Source organism: Schistocerca gregaria, chromosome 1, assembly GCF_023897955.1.
Source record: "Schistocerca gregaria isolate iqSchGreg1 chromosome 1, iqSchGreg1.2, whole genome shotgun sequence".
Lineage (NCBI taxonomy): Eukaryota > Metazoa > Arthropoda > Insecta > Orthoptera > Acrididae > Schistocerca > Schistocerca gregaria.
This window is the reverse complement of record NC_064920.1, coordinates 776,791,269-776,817,189: the sequence shown is the minus strand read 5'-3', so window position 1 is coordinate 776,817,189 and position 25,921 is coordinate 776,791,269. Positions and strand designations below refer to the sequence as shown.

General features: G+C 39.9%; 1 protein-coding gene across 2 annotated transcripts in view; it reads left to right on the top strand.

Moving 5' to 3' along the window:
• LOC126268607 (G-protein-signaling modulator 2) overlaps window positions 1-25,921 on the top strand; it is a 126,065-nt gene that overhangs the window by 33,736 nt on the left and 66,408 nt on the right. Inside the window, exons 9-10 of one of the 2 annotated variants that reach the window (XM_049973924.1) lie at window positions 6,747-6,902; window positions 25,024-25,149. In XM_049973924.1, the coding sequence (XP_049829881.1) occupies window positions 6,747-6,902; window positions 25,024-25,149 (282 nt within the window). Of the gene's footprint in view, window positions 1-6,746; window positions 6,942-25,023; window positions 25,150-25,921 lie in introns of both variants that reach the window. The other variant, XM_049973923.1, reaches the window with a different exon arrangement.

Here is a 25,921-nt window from a genome sequence, read left to right as displayed (position 1 = left end):
TAGAGTCGTCTTTAAAAAGAAAGCTAGGTGTAACACAATATGTTTGTTATAAAATGTGTACTGTAATTAAATCACAAATGCCAATTTACTCTGAAATAGTTCATGCTAATGAGAAAGGTGACTTCCAAAAAAAATCAGAATTTTTTTTTTCATGTTAATATATACTGAAATTAGGGGGGAGTTATTCTTTGACAGTAACAGGAAAGCATAAACACTGATTTTCTATGAAACAAGTCACATATTACAAAAAGTTTCAAAAATATACTTTTGTAAACATCCAAAAATTTTCAAAAATGTACTTTTGTAAACAACCAAAAATGTTCAAAAACAAACCTGTTTCTCACATAATTGTACAATGAAATTAGAGAACAATTGCTTTTAAATGAGGATACGTTAGTTAAGGCCTGCAATTAATGATAATAGTATGAATTTGTATTGGCACTCACAAATGTTTTAAATTTAGCAATATATCACAATACAAATGAGAAGTGACACAACCAGTAAAATATGATGTAAAACTGATGCACACAGTAAAAAATTGGAATTTCAAATTGGCACAGGAATAGGGCACGTGCAGTCTCACACCCAAGATAATTTGGATGTCAACTTTTACACATAAATGTATGTGTAAATTGTATAGATTTTTTTACTTAGCTGATTCTGTGGCAATATCTACACTTCTGAAATTTTCCCAGCGTATTTGTTCTTCTAATAATTTCCGGGTATGCATGAAAATTTTGCAGCAGCAACAAAGCACATCTTCTGCTTGGAGCGGCTAACTGTGTTATATTAGGCACTCTGAAGAGAGAACTGGCCATTTTATATGTCTGCCATCAGCTTTATCTCCAATCTACAGATCAACAAGGTTGTGGGAGATCTATCCTACGCCACCATATGCTCGTGAACTCTGGTACCGCGCGCCGCGGAATTTGAGTCCCCGCCAGATGTCATGATGTCGAAGACCCATAGAGGTCTCTGTACCATCATGCCCTAAGCTGTGGCAGTGCATGCCTCCTGGCCCGCATCTAGAGTGAAGGCGCCACAGTGGAACACGTGGTTGCAGCGGCCAATAGCGGCATCCCCAACTGAGTACTTAAGCGCCTGCCTGTCGCTCAGCCTGCCAGTCTAACCACGAGTGCATCTCAGGACATATCGCCTCGCATAGACAGTGTATTGACTTTCGTGTTTTCTTTACGAGTGGGCTTGGTTGTCTTGTTTGGTTTATGACTCAGTTGTCTGTTCTTGTTGTGTCGTAAGGTCCTTCGTTGGTCGTGTCTGTCCTCTCTCATTGTGTTGTTCGCGACCCGCTCCGCAGGTCCCGCCGCGTTTCCGTCACTACAACCCCGTGACCGTTCTGGTCACCATTACTACAGTAGCTGCTATACTCTTTCTGCAGTCTCCCTCCACTGGTGGTTGGTACCATGGTGCAGCAGCTATTTAGAACCATGGAAAGTCTTGCAGCATCTTAAGCAAAATCCTTCACAGGCTGCTACTTTTGCTTTTAAATCACTCTGTGCAAAGGATCTTTTTGAATTAAACACATTAAGAATATTTGCAGGGGTGTTGCGTCTTCTCTTTGGGAACATTTGCCTCTTTAGCTTAGGTGTAGGCGGAGTGCTGTACTCTGCTGGGTCACCAAAGATAACAACTATTCCATATCTCCTCCTTTATGATGGTCTTCCTACCAATGCATCAATCTTTCTGAACACTTTGCGACCCAATTCGTGATAGTGTTGATGTCCTCTTCTCACCTGGCTAACTTTTAAGTGCATCCTTTACCTCCTGTAACCCTTAATCGTTGTATCACTCAGAGAGTGGAGTCCTGAATCACTCTGTCAATGATGCACAGTACTCACATCAACACAATCGCCATAAACTGCTTTCATTCTCTGATGAATCTCCTTTGGGGTGACACCTTCTGCTGTCAAGAATTCAATGACTGCACGTTGCTTAGATCGCATTGACCGACCGTCTGTGCAGGGTTCCATACTTTACACTGTAACAACACAACCGTTCATTGCTAAGGCTTCCCGCCAACTGGAGCTGTAGAGAAGAGGCTATGGAACAAGCCAGTACCTGCCACATACCAATGCTGTCCACTGTTTAAGAGTTACAAAGGTGGAGGCAGTACTTTTCAGTCAACCCTTGTATAATGAACCTTTCACTGATAGAGAATTGCTTTAGGATCTTAATTCATTGCTTGATACAGCCCCAGATCCTGATTCGATTCATAATATGATGATCCAACGTATGAATGTGACTCACAGACTTCATTTACCCAGGGTCTTCAACCATGTTTGGCTAGAACATGTTTTCCATTCACAGTGCAGAGACATTGTCGTCATCCCTGCCTTTAAACCAGGAAAAAATCCAGTATCTGTTGACAGGTGCTGAACAGTTAGGTCCACCATCGTGTTCTGCAAACAGTGGTAGCCTGATGGTTATGCTGGGTTATCAAATCGTGGGGCCCTTGGTTTCCATATCATGTGGTGTTGGGAGGGACAGTCCACAACTGCCCATCTGGTTAGGTGTGACAAGGTTTCATAAAAACTAGTATTTCATTGCAGTCTGTTTTGACCTTCATAGGGCACACAGCATTGCTTCACGTTGTATATTAAAACCCAGGAACCTTGTCTTTTGAGATTCTCAACCAATTTTAATTCATTAGTTTATATCCCACTTTTTTTGTAAAGTTGGTACATAGCTCAGCTCCCCACTGGCCCAAGAGAATGGCATCCCTCAATGCTCCGTTCTGAGTTATACTCTCTCTTGTTGCCATCAATGGCCTATGACCTGTGGTTACTCGACTGCCATATGTCGAGGACTTTTGCATTTAGCATAGTTCCTAAGCTGTAGACTTGGCTGTACGCTAACTCCAATGAGCCCTCTGAAGAGGCCTCTCTTAAACCTTTCCCTGCCTTCCAAATTTGTCCCACAAAAATGTGGGTCATGCATGTTTGTCATTGTACCACAATTCATACAGACCAAGAACCTAACATGGGTATCCAGTGCTTGGACTTTTTGTGGAGATGTACATTTTGGGATGCTTCTTTGATGTGAAGCTGATGTACTCTCTGAGGTGACAAAAGTCATGCAATACCTCCTAATATCATGTCGGTCCTTCTTTTGCTTGGCATAGTGCAGCAGTTCGACATAGCATGGGCTCAACAAATCATTAGAAGTCCCAAACAGAAATATTGACTGTACTGCCTCTATAGCCGACCATAATTGTGAAATTGTTGCCGGTGCAGGATTTTGTGCACAAACTGACCTCTCGATAATGTTCCATAAATGTTGGATGAGATTCACGTAAGGCAATTTAGGTGGCCAAATCATTCACATGAACTGTCCAGAATGTTCTTCAAATCAGGCAAGGTGGTGAACACCATTATAAGGTGTTGGCAGGTCATACAACAAAAGCACTCAACAGCAGCATTCCACTAATGCATTTAAATGGTTGGGTACAGAAAAACCATTCTATGGCCGAAAGCCACTTCAGTTAACCAAACCTTGTTTTCCTCAGTCATTCAAACACAAAACCACCAAATTAAAAATTAATACAACAATATCACTCTGCACACCGAAAGTGTGTGCTTTCAAAACCATTCAAGTAATACAGGATCAAACAACTAATAATACAATTGATAGTGTCTCTGAAAGTTCGCTCAGGTTCTGTATTGTTGCAGCTGAAGTCATTGACCAATACGACAGTGAGTTTCATGCTAGGAAAACTTAACCTTACGTGGTGCACCGAGAGTCAACCAGCAACCTTTTGCAACAATGATGAACCAGCCACTTAAACTAATAAAAGGACATAGGCTTACATATTCTGTCCTTTTGCTGACTGACTGACTGACTGACTTCACTCACTGCCACTTGACTACCAGACCGTATAGTGTCCTCCTCTTACAAGGAAACCAGTGCCTTTCTTGCTGCAGTTGAATGATACTGAACTCACAAATGCCACTGACAGTACAGAGCATTAAACCAACAACAACAACTCGTGGATTGCTCCATAGTTTCACGCATACTACAAAGTAGTGTCTCCCAACTAGCAGCAATGCATTTATATGGAAACACTCATGCAGCAGCAGAATTCAGTTGCTTGGGAGCACACACTACCAACATACGAAACTATGCAAAGTCTAAATGAACACTATCAAACATTTTGAACCAACAAATTAAGCACATCCAGCTCTAGAGAAGGTACACTTGTGGTATATCATATCATTCTGCTGTCTCCAATTACACATTAAAAGGCTGCCCCAACAACCTCTACATAAAATAACCTCACATCCTACATGCACCAGGCAACACAAAGCTTCACCCAAATCCAGTGTCCAGTGCTTCCAGTAATATCTGTACTATTCAGCACCACAGACCAAAAATACCACAACCATGTTTGCTGATCCCAACTCTTAATAACAAACTATCAGCAACTACATAACATTGGTGAATACACTTATAATAATGGAACACCCACAATAGAGCATACAATTCCACAGTGAACTATCAAAACAACATCAGCTGATTACGTTGTAGTTACAAGACGCTCACAATACAGCATACACAACAAAGTTACCAAAAATACCCAACATTGGTGAATAGTAAGTCACAGTAACAGGTCTCCAAGTGACTCAGAAATCATAACCCACAATGCACATACTACTGCTGTATGTCAACACAGGCCCTAATCCTGTCCACCAGCCAGAACTGCCCTCTCCAGCAGACACCCAAACACCCATTTGTCTCCTCAGTACGCTGGCTGTTGCTTGCCATCATTTGGTACAGAGTGGCGCCCCGATGATGATTGATAGATTAGCCAAGAGTGAAGTTGTTCCCACCCAATAGACAGAAAGTATCATTGTGAAAAAAAAAATAATTAAAAAGCCATGCTATATAGGCAGCTTCAGACTGATCAGTGTAATGGCGAATCTATACAAATTTTTTGCATGTTGGACCAATCACAGACTTTGTTGGACAGATAAGAAATTTGCAGCATTTCAGTACAGATTTCAAAGGTCCACATTCACAACTACCAACTTTTTACAAGTGGAGTATTCTGTTTGGGAGGCCTCTGTGCCTCAACTATGCCTGTCAGCAATCTTACATAAGCCTTATGTCACAAATTTCTGACATCTACTCGTAGCCATGGTACATTGGTGGGGCTTCCAAGGCAATCTACCAACTTTTATTATTAATTTATTATCCCATTGTTGTTTCCAAGTTGATATGACAATTATTAATCAACATATATTCCATTGTTGTTTCCAAGTTGATATGACAATTATTAATCAACATATACGGTAAAATCGTGTTCTATTGAGTTCAGCCTTCAGCACTACCCTTTTTGGAGTTGCTATAAACAAAACTGCTGCCATTGCAATGCACCAAATGTGTTGTAGGCCTTGTATGTTGACAAATTCCATTTGTACTGTAGTTCTACATCATTGCCCTCAGCAGAAGACGAGTTATGGACCCAAATCGTGGGTATAGTTTTTTACCTACAAAATACTAGAATTTGATTCACTCACGCACACGCCCTGAATTATATTTGGGTGGCCAGTGGCTGGAAGTGGTAAAATGCCTTCATGAAGTGCCTTCACTTTTTAGGACTGCTTTTTGACCACAAACTGACATGGTTATCACACATAAAGCAGCTTAGTACAACCTAAACTCCTTACATGCCCTCCAAAACATTTCTTGTGGAGCAGATTGACAAGTTCTAGAAATTATAACAGTCATTGGTTTAACCCAACTCGACTACAGATGTGTTACTTGTTGGTCAGTAGGCCTACTAGACCCCAAGACCCCAGTGAAGTCCACTTAGCGACTGTAGGTTCCTGCATGAGCTCTGTTGATAGTCTTGTTGAAGCAGGATTCCACTTTTAAAGATACACCACCACCAATTCGTAATTAATTACATGGTTAAGATTTAGTATAGTCCAGAACATCCCTCTTATAAGACCCTTTTGCAGAACCCTAACATCCATATTCTTAGGAATTATTTGGAAATGAAGAGGACAGCAGCAGTTAAGACGAAAAGGCATGCATCAGGAGCCTTTTTTCTCTGTGACAACCTCCCTGTTTGCCCCCACAGACAGCACACCCACACGCCACCCAGCCCCCTACTGTACCAGCCCCTACCAAGAAGTGGCAAACATCATTCTGCCTCTCTCAGAGAGAAGAACCTGTAGTCTTGTGTTGCATCCATATTGGTCATACTTACCTCACACATACTACCACAAGAGAACTTTACTCAGCGCAACAGCTGAGTGACCCTGACAGTCTGCCTCATCCTTGAAGCAAATCCAGACACTCTTGACCTACAGTGTACGTTGCATCTTGAAAAATCATTGCCACAGATCATAGCTGATGATACAGTGAAAACAATTCACATTTTAAATTTCCTATTAGAAAGTGAATATGACCAGTTGATTTAAAACACTTCATTTTAGTATTTGAATCATGGGGTGGAGTTGGGTAGGAGACACCTCCTGACACTTGTTTTGCCTAAAGGGTAATATGATTGGGGTGGGGGGCAGAGTTCCAAACCAATCCACCCCACACCAGACACAAACTCCAAATATTATCTCTCTCTCTACTTGAACTCTTATCTATGTGATTTCTCTTATCATTCATAATACATAGAATGACTTTTCTTTAGTGTCAGTTCAGAGCTCTTATATATAAAGAAGTAGTATTTTTATATTTTAAATAAATTCATTCCTTTAATTTGTTTCTAGCTTGGCGATACCATGGGTCAAGCAACAGCTCAGATGAATGTGTCAGATCTGCGCAAGGTCCTAGGTCTGCCGGTCACTGACTTGTCTCCAGAGAGTCAGCAGCTCCTGACATCACTGTCTGACCAGGGATCACCAGCTTGTTTACGCAGATATAGGGTGAGGAGACACAGCATGGAACAACTGGATCTTATAAAGGTGCAGTAAGCAATTGGTGACGGAGATTGAACTGGATACATTGATGCCTCTTCAGGGTACTGCTGCCATTACTAACTGCTTGCTGGGTGTTTAAAACACTGGATGGGTATGCTTTGCATTTGGGAGCACTAACTGTCTGTCACAAAACCCAGCTAACAAATAGGTTGTCATTATTCCAGGCAGATAACGCCTAATCATATGTGACTAAAAGATTTATAGCAAATAGGGCTACTGCAACTTTCCCTGCATTTTATCCATGGGAAATATCTTATTCAATGAATTGTCTACAATAATTTTTCACTGAAAAGATATCCTTCATGTCCAATAGAAAACTGTCTTTGTGTGTGAAGGGAATGTTCCATATTAGGCAAGGCACACCTTTTGTGATCTGTGACATATACAAGAGACTGCAGGTAAACAATGTCATAAATTGTTTCAGTTTCTGGGTATTTGATGCAATGAAAAGTACTCACTTTGCCTTTTGACTCTCCTACAGTTAATTGCATTACTGAACTCAATCTGTTTTGTATTGCAATAGTTTGAAGTGCATCTGCCAATGAGGAAAGGTCCGATACACACATAAAATACACAATTCTTGTGTAATATTACACAAACCAGTCACATTAATGTGACCACTGCCAAAATCTTGATATCAATGTGCAATAACCACTTACAGACAGCAGTTGGAAGCACTAACATTGGGGGATATTTAAAGCATGTTGGGAGATGTAGAAAACAGTGTAGTCATTGTTGTGATGGGGAAAGGGAGCAGTTATTCTGACACTGAAAAGGGCTTGATCATTGTATTTCGTCCCAAGGATAGAAGCATTTCTGAAATAGCTAAGTTTGTAAACTGTTCGTGTGACCATGTCTAAAGTATGAATGGAAAAATGGTGCTATCCAGAACCGGTACTGAGGCAACTGTGGTGAACTGTGGGCCATAGGTGATCAATGAATGATGGCTGCAAAGGTGTGTACAGGCAAAGATAGACATGCAAATTTTGAGTAACTGACCACCCGGAAAAACTAAGGGCATACTAACAGTGTCTCCTCACTGACTGTTTAGCAAATAATGCTGTGCATGCGCCTCTGCAGCAGGTACCTGGTTCACACAGCCATGCTGACTGCTGTTTATCAGTGACAAAGGCTGGAATTTGCATGCCAGTACTACAACTATGTGTTCACTAAGTGGCAGTAGGAGGCCTTTTCCGATGAATCATATGTTATGTTCCATCAGACTGATGTCCATTGTGCGTGTATGGTGTGAAATGTCTGAAAGTAAACACCTTGCATGCATTATGGTCTGAGAAATGTTTTATTGGCATTCCCTGGGTAATCTCATCATTCTGGAAGGCACAATGGATCTATCCTTGGGGACCACACCCACCTCTACATGCAGTTTGTTTTTCCTTGGCACAATGGCATCTACCAACAGAACACTGCAACATGTCACAGAGCTCAGAGTGTACGTGTGTGATTTGGAGAGTATCAGTATGAGTTTACTGTACTGCCTTGGCCATCAAAACACCCCAGATTTCAACCTAGTCATGAATTTGTGGGACATCTTGATTGGGCTGTTCTTACCATGGATCCTCAACAGAGAAAACCTGTGCAGCTGGGCATGGCACTGGAATTGACATGGCTTGACATCCCTGTCAGTACTTTCCAGAACATCACTGACTTCTTTCCTGCATGTCTCACACTGTGAAAGGTGATTATTTCAGCTTTTGACAGGTGGTCACATTAATGTAACTGGGCAGTGTATATTACTTGTATTACAGCTAATTCTGTATGTATTTAGTTTGGAGTGCCCGTCAGATGCGTGCTGAGTGTAATGTATTTGATTGGGGTACAGTCAACCTAGTCCCTACACACAGTTAGTTACCAATTTCATATCTTGACTGTCTCTTGATCTCCAGTTTTGTTTTGTGGACTTTATTCGCATTGTTTATCAGTACCCTTTTAACACAGGAACTTTTGGATCTAGAAGTTCACAATGCATGTTTAACTGTGGAATGGTAGTGTACTTGACTCTACCATTTGGCAGATATGAACCACAGGCTGTTTCAGAAGGAATAGTAAATATTTTTGAATGAAACCTTCTGTATTAAATGTGTGCACTTCTTATTGGTTACAGAGATAGAACTTTTAGAATGGAATCCAAACAAATACTGACAGAAGATATTAAACAAAGACAAATCATTACGATCGAAACTTATTTTCTAAAATTCCATCTCCAGTTTCAGTGAAATTTCCAATTCCCTTAATACCACCATGTGTAGCTCTTTTGAGGTCATCTTGGCATTCTTTTATGAGGACAGCAATATTCGTATCCTGAATGATCGCACTTGTAATAACAGGGTTTATGCATCCCAGGGCAACTGTGAGATCCAGGAAAAACCCGGGAATTTTTTAGAATCCCGAAAATTTTTCATTGTTTTGGTTTTCAGTTAAATTTTTGTAACTTTTCTTAAATCAAAATAATTAAGGCCCGAGGCCTTGGTGATCTAGGAATGTTACTATTTCTGGCAGTCAGTTTTTTATGGAATGTTAGGTTTAGGTGATGTCACCTGATAGCTTGGATGTGTAGGGGGTCCCTTCAATGTGGAAGGACATATGAATACTTGTTGCCAAAATATCATTTTGCAATAATGCTGGAAGCTTGTCCTTTAAGAACATCTGGGTAATGGGTCCCCATAAAACAGTTCAGTAACACAACAGTCACAGTCATCCAATTGTCTACTATGACATACCATACACTTACAGAGAAGTGTTCTTGAAAATATCTTTTGGTAAAGGCATGTGGGTTTTCGTCTGATCACTGATGAAAGTTTGATACTGTCATGAGTGAAAGAGCCTTAATCAATAAATAATATTAATGGGATTACTCAGTGATTTGCAATTATCCAACAGCAAAACTCCAGTTGTCTACCTTCATCTCCTTCTCGAAGGTGTTGAATCCATTGTAAATGATAAGGATAGGTTCCAAGCATATATAATGTCCCCCATATTCTTGGATGTGGAATGTCGATATGTGTAGAAATTCTGTGTGGTGTTGTTAAAAATACCACGTTCTATCAACTTAATAATGCTGTTCATTTGCATATTCAAAGGAAATATGACTGCTTGGCATTACAACAGTCTCATGCAGTTTAGTGAAAATGTGAATAAATACTCTTGACTCTAGTACTCTGTGGTTGGAAATCATCTGCCACATTCACGCAAGCAGCAGCAATGTTTCCATTCCAAGACACAAACACAAATACCATTTCAGCATACTTAGCATTTGTAGCATACACAATATGCTTAAATGATACTGTGGGATTGGTTAACGAATCACAGTCACAGTTGAAAAATTCAGTTATGTAAAATCAAGCACAAATTCACTTCTTGAAGTTCAAAACAAAAATTATATTTGATAAATAAACCCATAGAAAATAGAGTGCTGACACACACAATGAAAAGCTAGCTCTGTAATCGGCTGTATCTCTGTAACCAAAATACCATGTTGTACAGAATGTTATATTGGATCAATCTGTTCTGCCACCTCCTAAAATACTTACTTTCTTTCCTGAACCACACTCTATTTCCTGATGACCTTTTATAAAAATTTCATAGTGCCTGCCAACTTTCATCTGATGTAATCAGTTTTTCTGTCTGCTTCATAATATCTATCATGTGCAGCTTCAGTCAAAATTCCACCACAAATTTCAAACAACTCTCCAACTGTTGTTGTTGTTGTTATCTTACAAAAAGTGGCTCTGTTCTATGATGGGGCATTTTACTTTCACAGTGTTTTTAAGTAAATTCAAAAGAAACTGGTAATAGTGGTTTTCTAAATGTGTGTTCACATTTGTAATAACAGGGTGCATGCAACCCAGGACAACTGGGAGATCCAGGAAAAACCTGGGATTTTTTTGAAACTCTGGGAATTTTTCATTGTTTTGATTTTCAGTTAAATTTTTGTAACTTTGACTGGTAAGAATCAATAGTCTAACAAAGGATATTGCTGTATCTCACTACTACAGCAATAAAACATGAAAGAGAGAAAAACAAGTGAAAATAAAACTTATGTTGCAAAGGAAATGTGCCATATACGACGACGACACCACAGTGCTCTTAGAAGCGTCTGCCAACAGCAAAATGTGTCAAAGGCCTTAGGAAGACTATGCATAGCTTCATAGCAACAAATTGCCTCCGATAAGCATGACTTCACAACTGTTTACATTAGATTCGTTAGATCAGTTGCGAGCAATTTCTTGTGCATGCACAGTTGAGTCGTGTATGAGTAGTAGCTTCTCCTGCTTCTGGGAAGTGTGGCAATTAGAAGCAAGCAGTCACATGCTACCAGTAAAAATTTTACTGGCGCACCTAAGATGCCAGATTCACGCATGAGCAACAGGCCCGGATCTAGGGGGCAAACTGGGGTGTCTGCCCCAGGCGGAAAGTTTTTTTTGGGGAGGAGGGGGGGGAGGGGGGGAATAATTTCCTTGAGAAAGCACCTAGCATCCAGTGCACATTAGTCTATCGATCATTCATATGATTTTGAAACACATCCCTGTTGGTTTTTGAACCTTTTTGAACACATTCTGAATGAGCCATAAGTTTATTTTTTAACGTGTGCATAGTGTAAGTGCTGTCTCTGTCGGGGGAATCCCCATTGCATCTGGAAATAAACTTTCCTGCAAACAAAAGAGGATGGGGCTATATGAGCTGAGCAGAATAGAACCAAATGGGTGAATGCCAATCGCTGTTTAGGTGGTTGACTGGGTTTCCGAATTATCAGTGTTGTTATAATTACTAGTGAAATCCATATATTCAGAGTACCGGACTGGAAATAAACAACTGATAGGAATAACAGCGAAGAAAGATTGTGTATTATCTTTTCAGTGTATCCAAGAAAATGAAATTTTGACAGAAAATTTTTGGCCGGATTGCTACCCTAGTAAGAGCCAGTTCGCTAGTCTCCGGCTAGCAGCCACTGAAGTTCTATTCTGGAAGTAGCACAGAAATGCGTTGTACGAACACGTAATAATGCCTAATCGAAGAATAAACCCAGGACAACTAAACCGATGATTGTGGCAGGGTTAGTGAAGTTAACCATGGAATACATTTTGACACTGGCAGGAATAGTTACAGAATTAGTGGTGACAAGATTGTTTGTTAGAAGGAGGAAGGAGGAGAAACGGTGACATCACACACGATATGGAAGAATGTGACGATTCCACATTTATATAAGAATTTAGTACTACTTCTTTTCGATCTCATGCTTCAGAAGCTGGAGCTCATGAATGAAATGTGAAACTACACTCCTGAAAATTGAAATAAGAACCCCGTGAATTCATTGTCCCAGGAAGGGGAAACTTTATTGACACATTCCTGGGGTCAGATACATCACATGATCACACTGACAGAACCACAGGCACATAGACACAAGCAACAGAGCATGCACAATTTCGGCACTAGTACAGTGTATATCCACCTTTCGCAGCAATGCAGGCTGCTATTCTCCCATGGAGACGATCGTAGAGATGATGGATGTAGTCCTGTGGAACGGCTTGCCATGCCATTTCCACCATTTCCACTTACACCTTCTAGAGCATGTTGGGTGGCACGGGATACATGCGGACGTGCATTGTCCTGTTGGAACAGCAAGTTCCCTTGCCGGTCTAGGAATGGTAGAACGATGGGTTCGATGACGGTTTGGATGTACCGTGCACTATTCAGTGTCCCCTTGACGATCACCAGAGGTGTACGGCCAGTGTAGGAGATCGCTCCCCACACCATGATGCCGGGTGTTGGCCCTGTGTGCCTCGGTCGTATGCAGTCCTGATTGTGGCGCTCACCTGCACGGTGCCAAACACGCATACGACCATCATTGGCACCAAGGCAGAAGCGACTCTCATCGCTGAAGACGACACGTCTCCATTTGTCCCTCCATTCACACCTGTCGCGACACCACTGGAGGCGGGCTGCATGATGTTGGGGCGTGAGCGGAAGACGGCCTAACGGTGTGTGGGACCGTAGCCCAGCTTCATGGATATGGTTGCGAATGGTCCTCACCGATGCCCCAGGAGCAACAGTGTCCTTAATTTGCTGGGAAGTGGCGGTGCGGTCCCCTACGGCACTGCGTAGGATCCTACGGTCTTGGCGTGCATCCGTGCGTCGCCTTCCGCCGACCACTGGCGACAACATCGATGTACTGTGGAGACTTCACGCCCCACGTGTTAAGCAATTCGGCGGTACGTCCACCCAGCCTCCCACATGCCCACTATACGCCCTCGCTCAAAGTCCGTCAACTGCACATACGGTTCACGTCCACGCTGTCGCGTCATGCTACCAGTGTTAAAGACTGCGATGGAGCTCCGTATGCCACAGCAAACTGGCTGACACTGACGGCGGCGGTGCACAAATGCTGCGCAGCTAGCGCTATTTGACGGCCAACACCGCGGTTCCTGGTGTGTCCGCTGTGCCGTGCGTGTGATCATTGCTTGTACAGCCCTCTCGCAGTGTCCGGAGCAAGTATGGTGGGTCTGACACACTGGTGTCAATGTGTTCTTTTTTCCATTTCCAGGAGTGGATTTCCTAACATAAAACTTTTTGGCTATGGTAGGTGTAATAGGTGTTTGATATTGGTACTATAGATTCTTTCCCAGAAATGAAAGCATGCCACGTAAAGCTGTAGCAAGATTAGAGAGAATAAAATGCTAGGACTTAAGGATTCAAGAAATGTGCACTGTCTTGCTTATCTCTTGTCTTTACTGATTTTTGTATCCCATATTTAATTTTATGTCACACAAAACAGCAAGTTATTAGCTAATAGGCAATAAAGAGTGCACATTTTCTGAAGATTTCTTGTTCTCCCAGTTGCAAATAATCCAAACCAGTATTAATTGCGAGGTTTTTTTTGAAAAAGAGGGGCAGGGTGTCAAACCAGCTGACTGGGAGCAGGAAAGGCACCACAGGACATTTTAATTTCCACTGTCCTGAATATAGTTTGATGGCATTTGTTACAAAATATTACATGTTTGGATTCCACAGAACGAAATACAGTGATGTGTGATAGAAGAATGCTATGTGAAGAAGTGTGGCACTGCACTTTGGAACACTTGAGACCCAATAACATATCATACATTTCCTTGAACATGTATGTTTTATGTATCAGACTCTTCAGAAAAATGTGTGCTACGAAATGAACAAATTTTTGAAAAGACGATTTTAATTTTTCCCATCCTACCTTAAACGCTTGATGGAGGGGAGGGGGGGGGGGGGGGGGGGGGGGGGGCGCCACTATCTACTATTGCCCCAGTTCGGAAATGTAGTAGATCCGGGGCTGGTGCACAGAGCAGTCTGAATTTTAGTGGGGAGGTAGGTAGTCTCCACGTAACCTGTGTTTACGTGTAGTCAGTTTGCTGTTTCCTCTTGGTTTATTGCTCTCACGTTAAATGAAAACAAAACGGATTTCTAGGGTCGGGAGCTATCAAGTGAATTAAAATACATTCACATAATTATGGAAGGCTAAAATATGTTATTAGTTTCATATTTTATTTGCACTTTCCTGACAGTCAAGCATTAATCGCCTTGCAGAACAATGAAGTTATTTACATCCAAATCTGGACATATGAATGTGTACTTTAAGTCAAATTATGCATTTTAGTATGTTTCACGAAATTCCGATGCTCTTGGAGTATCCTCTGATGTCTTCTTTCTTTTTAATGTTTTACTCGTACAAACATACGGGCTTTCTGCGTCATCATAACTGCGCAAGCACAATGACTCCCATTATCTGGCGCACTCTGGCAACTGCTGAAATGAACCTATTTCGAAAAGGTCGCGTGAAAATACTGCTGATGGTTGTTTTTAAAAGCATTACTTTCAAGTAAATTTCCTTTTACGTGAGATGACCTATGTGCGAAAATGTACAATGAATTTCTTAAATCACAGAGCGTTTGACTCTCATTTAAAAATCAGCTCTTTGAGGACGACCGTGTAGAAGTTTCGAGCCCAGAAGATCTGACATTTATGTCGTCATTATAAATTTTACTGGCACATTTGTGTGATGTATCTTAAAGTGGAACACGCACAAGAAAGATCAACATTGTACATGAAAGCTTAGCTCCTCTTTCAGCTTATTAATCTTAGAGACCAATATTACATACGAAAGCTTTTCTTTTCTTGTAGCAACACTGTATAAATTAATTTAAACCATCAACTTATTGTATTTGTGTGTTCGCACTACCTAGCAGTGCTGTTGCTATTGGCTGACTACATCACGTGTCCTATGCTCTGAATATCCGTTGTCATCGGCTTGCGAGATCACAATGACGAGCAATAGCTGGCTTACAAAAGCGCATCACAAACTCAATTTCAATGCTTCGGAAAGTAACATGTGGTGTTTGGTGGAGTTTGAGTTTATACTTTCGTGATATGAAAATATGAACTGTACATGTTGCTGCACATCAAACATCTTTCCAAAATGTGTTTTCTTTCCCGAGTTTTGTTTTCTAAAGTTCCAGGAAATTCTACGCCGGTGTATAAAATTATATTCATTGAATAACTGATAAGTTTTACAGTTCTGAGAAAAAGTATAATGTCACTTAACACGGAAAAAGTGTATTTTCACCCGGAAGAAAGTGTATTTTTAACTGAGATATACAGGAATTTTTTTCCCAGGTCCACATATACACCTGCAATAGATGGTAATATTTCCATGTTCCAACCTGTTCGTAAACATTTGTCATGTATGTCTTTTGAAAAATTACAGAAACTAGTCCCCCCCACCCCCTTTCCCCTTCCCTTGGCTCACAAGTGCATGCATTCTTCCGCCCCCTCCGTAAGAGAAACTCACGTCACGCACACGATTGCCAACTCTAGCATCTTGAGAATGGTGTGTGTGCTGGAAGCCTTATGTGAGTGTCTTTTAATTGTGCCTGTTTGCAACTTGATGTGTCTTATTTATGTTAATAGCAATCTTTCTTTTCCTACATAGTTGATATTCCTACCTGGAGTTTCCATTGTTAGATCACAAATAGTTCAGTTGTTATATTTCACAGTACTTTGTCACCCACGGCATACAACTATTTAAGCAGAGAGGCTCTAATGGTCACATCTATAGGAAATCCAACAGAAACTATGATGTTGACATCACTAGGAATGAATTCTGGAAATACATTTAACAGAGACTACAAAGTGATTGGTTTTCACTGTGTTTTGGGGTTAGGCAGCATGGTATCAATCAATAATGATTGTATACAGTTTTATATGGATGCTTAACATGGCATGCCATGTATTGTTACAAAGCAGATATCTTCTTCTCATGCAGGTGTTCAGTATAAGTTCTGAAGTTAGCTCCACTATAACATTTGCAGTAGCTCTAGTTGCTCTAGAGTAAGGTCCGGAGTGACCTGGCCATTAGTGTTCTGGTGTCACTATAGATATTTTTTTAATTTGGGGTATGCCAGTCAGATCTCAAGAATTGCTTACAGTACCTTTGTCTGCCAATTGTAGTTTGTAACAAATCCTTTATACTAACATATAAGCATTACACATTTATTTAGTTATTAATGCTGCAAATTGTTGGCAGATTTATAGCTTTGATAAGGTAACTCAGATTTAACAACTGCCAGTGCTAGAATTACTGTAAGTTTGTGTCTCACTCATATTACCCATTGTACATGACAGTTATTCTGTTTGGTGTTTTACATGCATTAGTTGACTGGGTTTTCAGAGGTACATTTTCAGCATGACAATACTGTTCATTTTGACCATGATATGACTTTCATCTTTCACATTGTTTAGTGTTGGCCTCTTAGTTTGTTAAGTAACAAAATTTAAATGCTATTTATCCACAGTGTCACCTCCACCCTATTAATGCAGTTGTGGTTGAAATAATTGTTCGAAAAGATGATTTTGACGGTGTCAGTTAGTTTGAAGTGTGGCTTGATGTTATTAGCCAGTTTGAGGATATGGTGACTGATTCAATTAATGAGTAAGAAGAAAATATAAACATGAAATAATGGTATTATTTTATGTGTCATTGCTGGTCTTAATTCTCCCTCTATAGGTAAGATTAGCCGAACAATGTAAACATACTCCTTCGATGAAGCTGTACACCAGTTTTTGAGAAATATTAAGACAGAGCAACTATTGTGTGCTATGGGCATTATGGGCAATCTACAGACCTATTGGGAAATTTACTGCAGCTGCTTTATTTTAATGTTGTTGTTTTTTCCTTTCTGGGCATTTAAAGGAGATATTGTAGTGTGTTCATTACATTGCATCATGTTTAAATGTTATCAGTGCATGAACATTATTGGTATTTTTCTTGTAACACCACGCTTTTCACTACTGTTTCACAAGTTATTGCTCACTGAGAATACAGAGTATATACAAGCCTTCTGCACTGTGTGCACAATAATAAAGTAACATAAGACAACCCAGGTATTGCAACATTTAATTTTTATGTAAAGTTAGCATGTGAAGAAAGTGTGGAAGGGTCATAAAGCTCATCAAATAGGGTGTCATATATTAAACACCTATTCAAATGGCTTACGAGGTGCTTATGAGTCTCCAGAAGGAAAGGCTGTGTGAGGGTACATATTCGTAAACTCTGATGAAACGGGGAAATATTTCACTGTTCTGTTAGACCAGCTCTTTTCATTGATCTATTCATGCGGCTCACACTCAAGCCACAACAGTAAGCTGGCTCAAAGTGAATAACGATAGGGAAAGGGGAGGAGAGGGGAGAGGAGGGAGGAATTGGAACAAGATAGCTCTTCATGAAAAACTGCTGTTGAAGAGTCTATTCTACAGCTGCTAATGTTATTTCTACAGAGATGTATGACTTCACTATGGCCAATTGACATCTCTTGAGGTAAATTTATTTTCTAAGACTGTTGCATTGATGGGCAATTGAAATGAAACTTACATTTCTTTTAACTGACGAAATGCATAACATGGAACATCAAAGTACAAAACAAGATATTTCTTACTGCTGATGTAGCCTTATGATTAATTCATTTTCAGACAGAGTTTAAATTGATATCAAGTTGTATTTTGTGACTATTTTATTCACATGTTAAGCATGCTACTAATCTGAAGATAAGCTTTTAAGTTGAAGTCTGTCAGTGGGCTTCTATAGGTGGATTTAATCTTCTTTTTTATGGAATAGGGCTGTCCACTCAAGTACGCAAATACAAACATTGAATGAACCACAGCTGCAAACTTGTGAAGCCATGAAAAGTTTATGTTGAGGAAAATTCCTGTGTAAGTCTGCTAGACTTATTTTATTATAGGACTTATTACACAACTACCTGTCTCACTGCAGATCTATAAGTTCTATCTGTAGCAAGAAATCGTCCTGTGATGTGTCGTAAATTTATGTTGCTATGTCTGACCTTCGCTGTGAAGTTGCTAACCCAGCCATCATACTACTTTTCATTGATTTAAAGTGAATTGCTCTCCACATTGAAATCTGTGGTGTAATCATATACACTTGTGTTGTGTAAGGCTACTGCAAACCTAAAACATTGGTCTGAAGACAGTGGTGTAGTTTGCCCTTGCCTGCACTACATAATGACGTCTGATTGATCGGTTTTACCTCGGGCACTCACTTTGCTGGTGGTGAGCACTTGCAAAAACAGAAGGGAAAAAGTTAAAGTGACAAATTAAAGTAATTTAAAACTTTCATTCGTAATAGTATACCAACAGTAGGCCTTGCATTTTTTTTTATTTTTTTTTTAAAGAATCAGTGTAACAATTTTTTTGCAGTGTTGATGAGCATAATCCTTGTTGACAGATTATATAAACCTACAGGTTATTTTTAATTAAGATAAAATTTATTGTTTACTTCATTGTATACAGAAACCCATAAAACTTTTTACCACTACAGAAGCAACAAGAAAAATTCAGCAATTTGCACCTCATAAGTTTTGAACCTGAACATGAATCTAAAACTCAGCATGGAGAATATAGTGACTAGAATAATTCAAGAGCGACACGATTGAGTATCTAACGATGTATGAAATGGAAATCAATGTTTGCTACAAAAAGTATAATCCACATTGGATCTTGAAATGTGGGATCCTTAAATCAAGATACGTTAACCTGCTGTACTGCGAATGTTGGGTTGGTTCATTTCTTGGTCTGAGTGGACCTGAAAGGGAAGTTTGAATCACAGCAGTGCCAACAACCTAAGCGACCATTTGATGTGGCTAAACTAAAAGACAAATAAGTAGAAAATACATTTGTAACCAGCATTAGAAATCAATTCCAGGCACTTCAAGAACAACCTGACAAAGCGGAAACACATTGGTTTCAATTCAAGGATTCTCTGAGTACACGTGCTGAAGAGGAATTTGAACAACAGAAAAGAACACAGAAACAGTAGTGGATTCAACGCCGAACTTGGCGTTGATATACGAAAGAAAGATGGCAAAGCAACAATGCCAACAGGCTAAATATCAAGAAGACCTTCAAGTAACTATATGAAAATATGCAGAGTGAGTGGTTCGAACGGAAAGATGAGAAGTTCAAAATGCTGCCTCTCAAAATGACACCAGGTCATTATAACATACCATTTGCCAACTTACTGAGACCCACAGTTTTTCAAACTCCCCCACAATGGATGAAAATGGCAAACTTCTGCTCACAAAAGATGAACATGCTGCCCATTGGGTTGAGTACTTTAAAGAAACTGTAAACTAGCCCACCTCTCTTAATGCTGACAACATTCCAAATGAGACAAATGCAAGAGCTAATGGTAAAAGCAGGTGATATAACAGAAGCACAGATGTGAGCAGTGGCTACAACACTTAAAAATCATAAAGCAGCTAGTTTAGATGAAATTTCATCTGGAATACTGACATATAGAGATCCTGGCTTAATTCACATCTGCAATATGTGTTGCAAACAAGGCATGTTCCAGTAGACTGGAGGTGCAACATCATTGTTAAACTACGAAAGAAGGGAAATCTAGCCAAATTTACAACTGGCTTCTCTTCGTACCACGCAAAGTCTTTTGCCTCAATCTTCTAAAAAGGATAAAAGAAGCAGCAGATTGTTGACTACAAGAACAGGCTGGCTTTCGAAGAGGGAGATCCAGTTCTGAACAAATATTATTGTTCTATGAAATGTAATAGAACAATGCATAGAATTCAACTATCCACTGCACATAACCTTTATTGACTCTCTTTTTCTTCCTTCCTTTCTTTCTTTCTTTCTTTTCTCTCTCTCTCTCTCTCTCTCTCTCTCTCTCTCTCTCTCTTTTTTTTTTAAAAAGGCCTGTATGTATGGGATCCCTGACAGTCACACTGATGTTTCCAAGAACCTGTATCTAGATTTTAGTTTGCTGAATAGAAACGGAAGATGAGTACTACACCCCTTTCTGACAGTTGCCAAAAGGAATATATTTTGTCACTATTCCTTTTTATATTAGTCATAGTTTATATTGTAGTGAAGTTGAAATAGATAGTTCCTGCAAATTACTATGAGTGGAGGTTATACTCAACAGCCATACCAAAATAATAATTGGCTCCTTCTACCGACCCCTCAACTCAGGTGATATAATAGCTGAATGCTTCAAAGAAAACTTGAATCTCATTACAAATAAGTACCCCACTCATACAGTTATAATTGGTGGAGATTTCAATCTACCCTCGATTTGTTGATGAAAATCTGTGTTCAAAGCCTCTGGTAGTCAGAAAACATCTTCCGAAATTGTGCTAAATGCTTTCTCTGAGAATTAGTTTGAACAATTAGTTCATGAGCCCACACGAATAGTAAATGGTTGCGAAACACAATTGACCTCTTAGCCACAAATGATCCTGATCTAATAGTGTGTGTCATGACGGATACAGGAATTAGTGAAAACAAGGTCATTGTAGTGAGGCTCAAAATCATATCAACCAAAACCACTAAAAATAAACGCAAAATATATGTATTTAAAACAGCAGATAAAAGTTCGCTTGATACCTTCCTAAGAGAGAGTCTCCATTCCATCCAAGCTAATTATGTAAGTGTAGACAAGATACGGCTCAAATTCAAAGATACAGTATCGACAGCAATAGATAGATTCATACCGCGTCAATTAGTAAGAGACGGGACTGATCCACCATGGTACACAAAACACGTCAGAACACAGAACACTGTTGCAGAAGAACACAAAGTCCCCAAAACTGGCTAAGTTTCACAGAAACTCGAAATTTCGTGTGGACGCCGATGCGAAATGCCTTCAGTAGTTTCCACAATGAAATATTGTCTCAAAATATGGTAGAAAACCCAGAGAGATTCTGGTTATATGTAAAGTACACCAGTGGCAAAAAAACAGTCAATACCGTCATTGCGCGATAGCGATAGAAATGTTACCAATGATGGTGCCACTAAAGCAGAGTTACTAAATTCAGTTTTCCATCATTCCTTCACGAAAGAAGATGAAGTAAATATTCCAGAATTCGATACCAGAACAGCTGTTAACATAAGTGACGTAAACATAGATATCTTAGGTGTTGCAAAACAACTCAAATCACTTAAGAAAGTCAAGTCTTCCAGTCCAGATGGTAGACCAATAAGATTCCTTTCAGAGTATGCAGACACAATAGCGCCTTTCTTAGCAATCATATACAACCACTCACTTGACGAAAGGTCTGTTCCAAAAGACTGGAAAGTAGCACAGGTCACTCCAATATTCAAGGAGGAAAATAGGAGTAACCTATTGAATTAAAGACCCATATCACTGACCTCAATTTGCAGTAGGATTTTGGAGCATATACTGTGCTCGAACATTATGAATCACCTTGAAGAAAATGACTTATTGATACATAACCAACACGGATTCAGAAAGTATCGTTCTTGTGCTTCCCGTGAAGTAATAAGTGCTGTCAACAAGGGATCTTGGATCAATTCCGTATTCCTAGATTTCCAGAAGGCTTTTGATACCATTTGTCACCAGCGACTATTAATCAAATAGCGTGCATATGGAGTATTGTCTCAGTTGTGTGAGTGGATATGTGAATTCCTCTCAGAGAGGTCACAGTTCGTAGTGATGACAGTAAATCAACGAGTAGAACAGAAGTGATATCTGGCATTCTGCAAGGTAGTGTTATAGGCCCTCTGCTGTTCCTGATTTATATAAATGACCTAGGTGATAATCTGAGCAGCCCCCTTAGATTGTTTGCAGATGACGCTGTAATTTACTGTCTAGTCAAATCATCAGACGGTCAATTCCAATTACAAAATGACCTATAGAGAATTTCTGTATGGTGCGAAAAGTGGCAATTAGCACTAAACAAAGAAAAGTGCGAGGTCATCCACATGGGTACTAAAAGAAATGCGATAAATTTTGGTTATACGATAAATCACACAAATCTAAGGGCTGTCAGTTTGACTAAATACCTAGGAATTACAAATATGAGCAACTTAAATTGGAAAGACGACGTAGATAATATTGTGGGGAAGGCGAAACAAACACTGCGCTTTGTTGGCAGAACACTTGGAAGATGTGACAAACCCACTAAAGAGAAAGCCTACATTATACTTGTCCGTTGTCTGCTGGAATATTGCTGTGCATTGTGGGATCCTTACCAGGTAGGATTGACAGAGGACATCGAAAAAGTGCAAAGAAGGGCAGCTTGTTTAGTGTTATCACGCAATAGGGATGAGAGTGTCACTGATATGAGATGCGAGTTGGGGTGGCAGTCACTGAAACAAAAGCTTTTTTTTTTTTTTTGCGGTGAGATCTATTTACGAAATTTCAATTACCAGCTTTCTCTTCTGAATGCGAAAATATTTTGTTGACACTCACCTACGTAGGTTGAAATGATCATCATAATAAAATAAGAAAAATCAAAGCTTGAACGGAAATATTTAGGTGTTCCTTTTTTCCACGTGCCATTCAAGAAACAAAGAGAATACCGATGAAATGGATGCACTCCACATCACCACAATGAAAGAAGGTCAAGGTCCAAACTTTCGTCAGGAAAGGTGATGGTGGCAGTGGTCTTTGACACTGAGGGTGCATGTGGATTTTGTGCTGAAAGACATAACAATAAACTCTGCAAGACATGACAATCAACTCTGCTTCATTTTGTCAGACGTTGCACTGGTTCCATAAGGCAATTAAAAAAAAAAGTGATAGATAAAATTGAGCACCAGTGTGATTTTGTTGCACTATTATGCAATGCCACAGACGGCCTGCTTAACGTCAGAGCTGCAGCAGTGATTGAAGTGGGAAGTACGGCAACATCCTCCATGCAGTTGAGGCCTAGTGCTATGCGGTTATCATGTGTTTCACAAGGTGAAAAAGGATCTCGCTCAACAACAATTCTGAAATGATGAGGAGATATAAGCAGCTGTATCCAGGACATATGGATTAAATTTCAAATGTAATGTAAATGCATCCAGAACTGAAAAGTTGGTTACCCATTCTGAGAAATACCCCTTGGGGACTGTGGAAAAGTGAACTTATATTGTATGTTGTCATAGCTGTAGTGCCTGTGTGTGTGTGTGTGTGTGTGTGTGTGTGTGTGTGTGTGCGCGTGTGCGCGTGCGAGTGCGCGTGTGCATGCTTTAATAAATGGCCGTAATTTGGAAGTGTAAATTACTTTTTGATTCACTCTCATACCTAAATTGATAGACCACATGGCTGCTTGCACAAGTGGCTCTGCCTTTGAGGCAGGAGATGCCTATGACAATACTGGAGTGTTGGTGGTAGGAGGATGTGTGGGACAGGTCTGACAGGGTAATGAGCCATGAAGAAAGGGATTGGAGACAGAGTTAGAATTAGGATGGACAAGGATATTGCAAGCCAGGCAGTGAAATAAAACTATGAGAGGGATGGGGAGGATATTTCCCATTCCAGGACACACTGTGAGGGATTCAAAACCTTGGCAGAGAATGTGATTCAGTTGCTCCAGTCCTGGGTGTAGTCACAAAGGTGGTGCTCCTTTGTGATCAGACACTGGGTATGTGGAAGATGGTAGGTAATTGGCGAGACATGGTGCGAAAGATCTGTTTCTGTACTAGATGAGGAGGGTAATTTCAGTCTGTGAAGGTATCAGCGAGACTCTTGACATATTTGGAGAAGGGCTGTTCATCACCACAGATGTGACAATCATGAGTGGCTACACTGTATGGGAGGGATTTCTTGGTGTGGAATTATTGTCAGCTGTCAGAGTAGATGAATTATCAGTGGGTGGTAGGTTTGATATGGACAGAGGTAGTGATACAGCCACCCTTGAGGGGAGGTTCATATCCCTGCGATAGACCTAGATGAAAGACCTGTGCCATACATCCTCCATAACCACCTACACCAGTCCTGGCACAAGTTTCTCCTATCCCATCAAAGGTAGAACCACATGTGAAAGTGGCTATGTGGTCATCTACCAACCTGGCTGCAACTACTGTGCAACATTCTATGTGGGCAGGGCCACTAACAAGTTCTCCATCCACATGAATGGCCATTGCCGAACTGTGGTCAAGACATAGCTGGTCAACTCAGTTGCTGAACGTGCTGCCCAACACGATGTGCTTGACTTTCACTGCTTCATGGACTGTGCCATAGGGATTTCATTTTAGATGTAACGTAAACAGTTAGATGTTGACATCTGGAAAATGGTATGTGTGAAGTTGCTGATTGAAGATTAGTAGCATATCATGGTTCATACCTTGTTAAAACGCTTGAAAAGAGCACTGGCCATGAAAGGTTATGGTCCAGGTGTGAATCTTATTAAAACAGTATTAAACTGTCAAGAAAATTCAGAGCACTGAAGAATGAAAGTTTCATTTTACTGAGCTTAAGTGTTTCTGTTAAATGTCAAAACTAAGTGTCTTTCGAACTAAAATTGGTTTCCACAGTATGAGGGAAAATTAATATTGTAATGATTACATTACAGATTGCCATAACATTATCATGTGATCTTAGCAGATGTGGATTGATTGCAGTAGTTTGTGCTAGTGAAGTATTATTAATATTTTTTATCTTCAAAATTATATTAGTAATTTGTAGATTTTTGAAAGTAAAAACTGGTGTTGGATGCAAACTGTATGTCAGATATTGGTACACTTGCAATTACAAATTATTTTTCAGTTAACACCTGAAAACAAACAGAAACCTAATGGGGACTTGTCAAACAACCAATCTGAAACAGCTGCACAAGAATCTCAGCAATCAGCTGCTACTGCTGCTGCCACTGCCCCAGCTGATGAAACAAAGGTAAAGATCCATCCTGGCTATGCAAGAGATGAGATCAGTTATTATTATTTACCTTTCTTTCTTTCCTTTAAAAAATTACATAAATTATATTTCTGATTACATTACTTAAATCCCAAATTTATCAGTGTTTACAACACTCAATTGCACTGCATTTTTGTTTGCTCCATCAGATTGTGGATGTTCAGGAATTCTCTATAGGAGCAAAATTGTTCAGAATGTTATAGATTGGAAAAGGCAGATTAATAGCAGTTCTTTAACTAGAGTGATGGGACACTGATGCTCGAGTCTCCATTTATCCAGTCTTCTAATTTATTTGATTGCATCCACTGCTGATGTTCCTCCTAATATGTGTTCTGTGCAGAGTTTAGCCTCTAATGTGGTATACTGCCTGATCAAGGGGCAAACCAGTGTACTGCATATTAGGTGATAACATCACATGAGACAGTATTCTTGGGTGCAAAGATGCTAAATGCCAACAATGTTGATCATGCTATGCACCATAGATGTTTGTACTTCACTCTTTGAGTGATTTACTTCTAGGTACTGACACGGCTTCTCGTTAATTCAAAATTGCACAAATGTGAAGATTTTGTTCAAGTTATCTGTTTGATTATCTGAAAACAATATCACAGCTCTTTATCACTCTCATAAATAATCAGAATATTCCTTTTGAATTTATTATGCATGGAAAATGCTCTTGACTCTTTCTTTAAAAAAAAAAAAGAAGTCTTCAAATATCACTGACATTCTTTATAACAATGAAATCAATCAA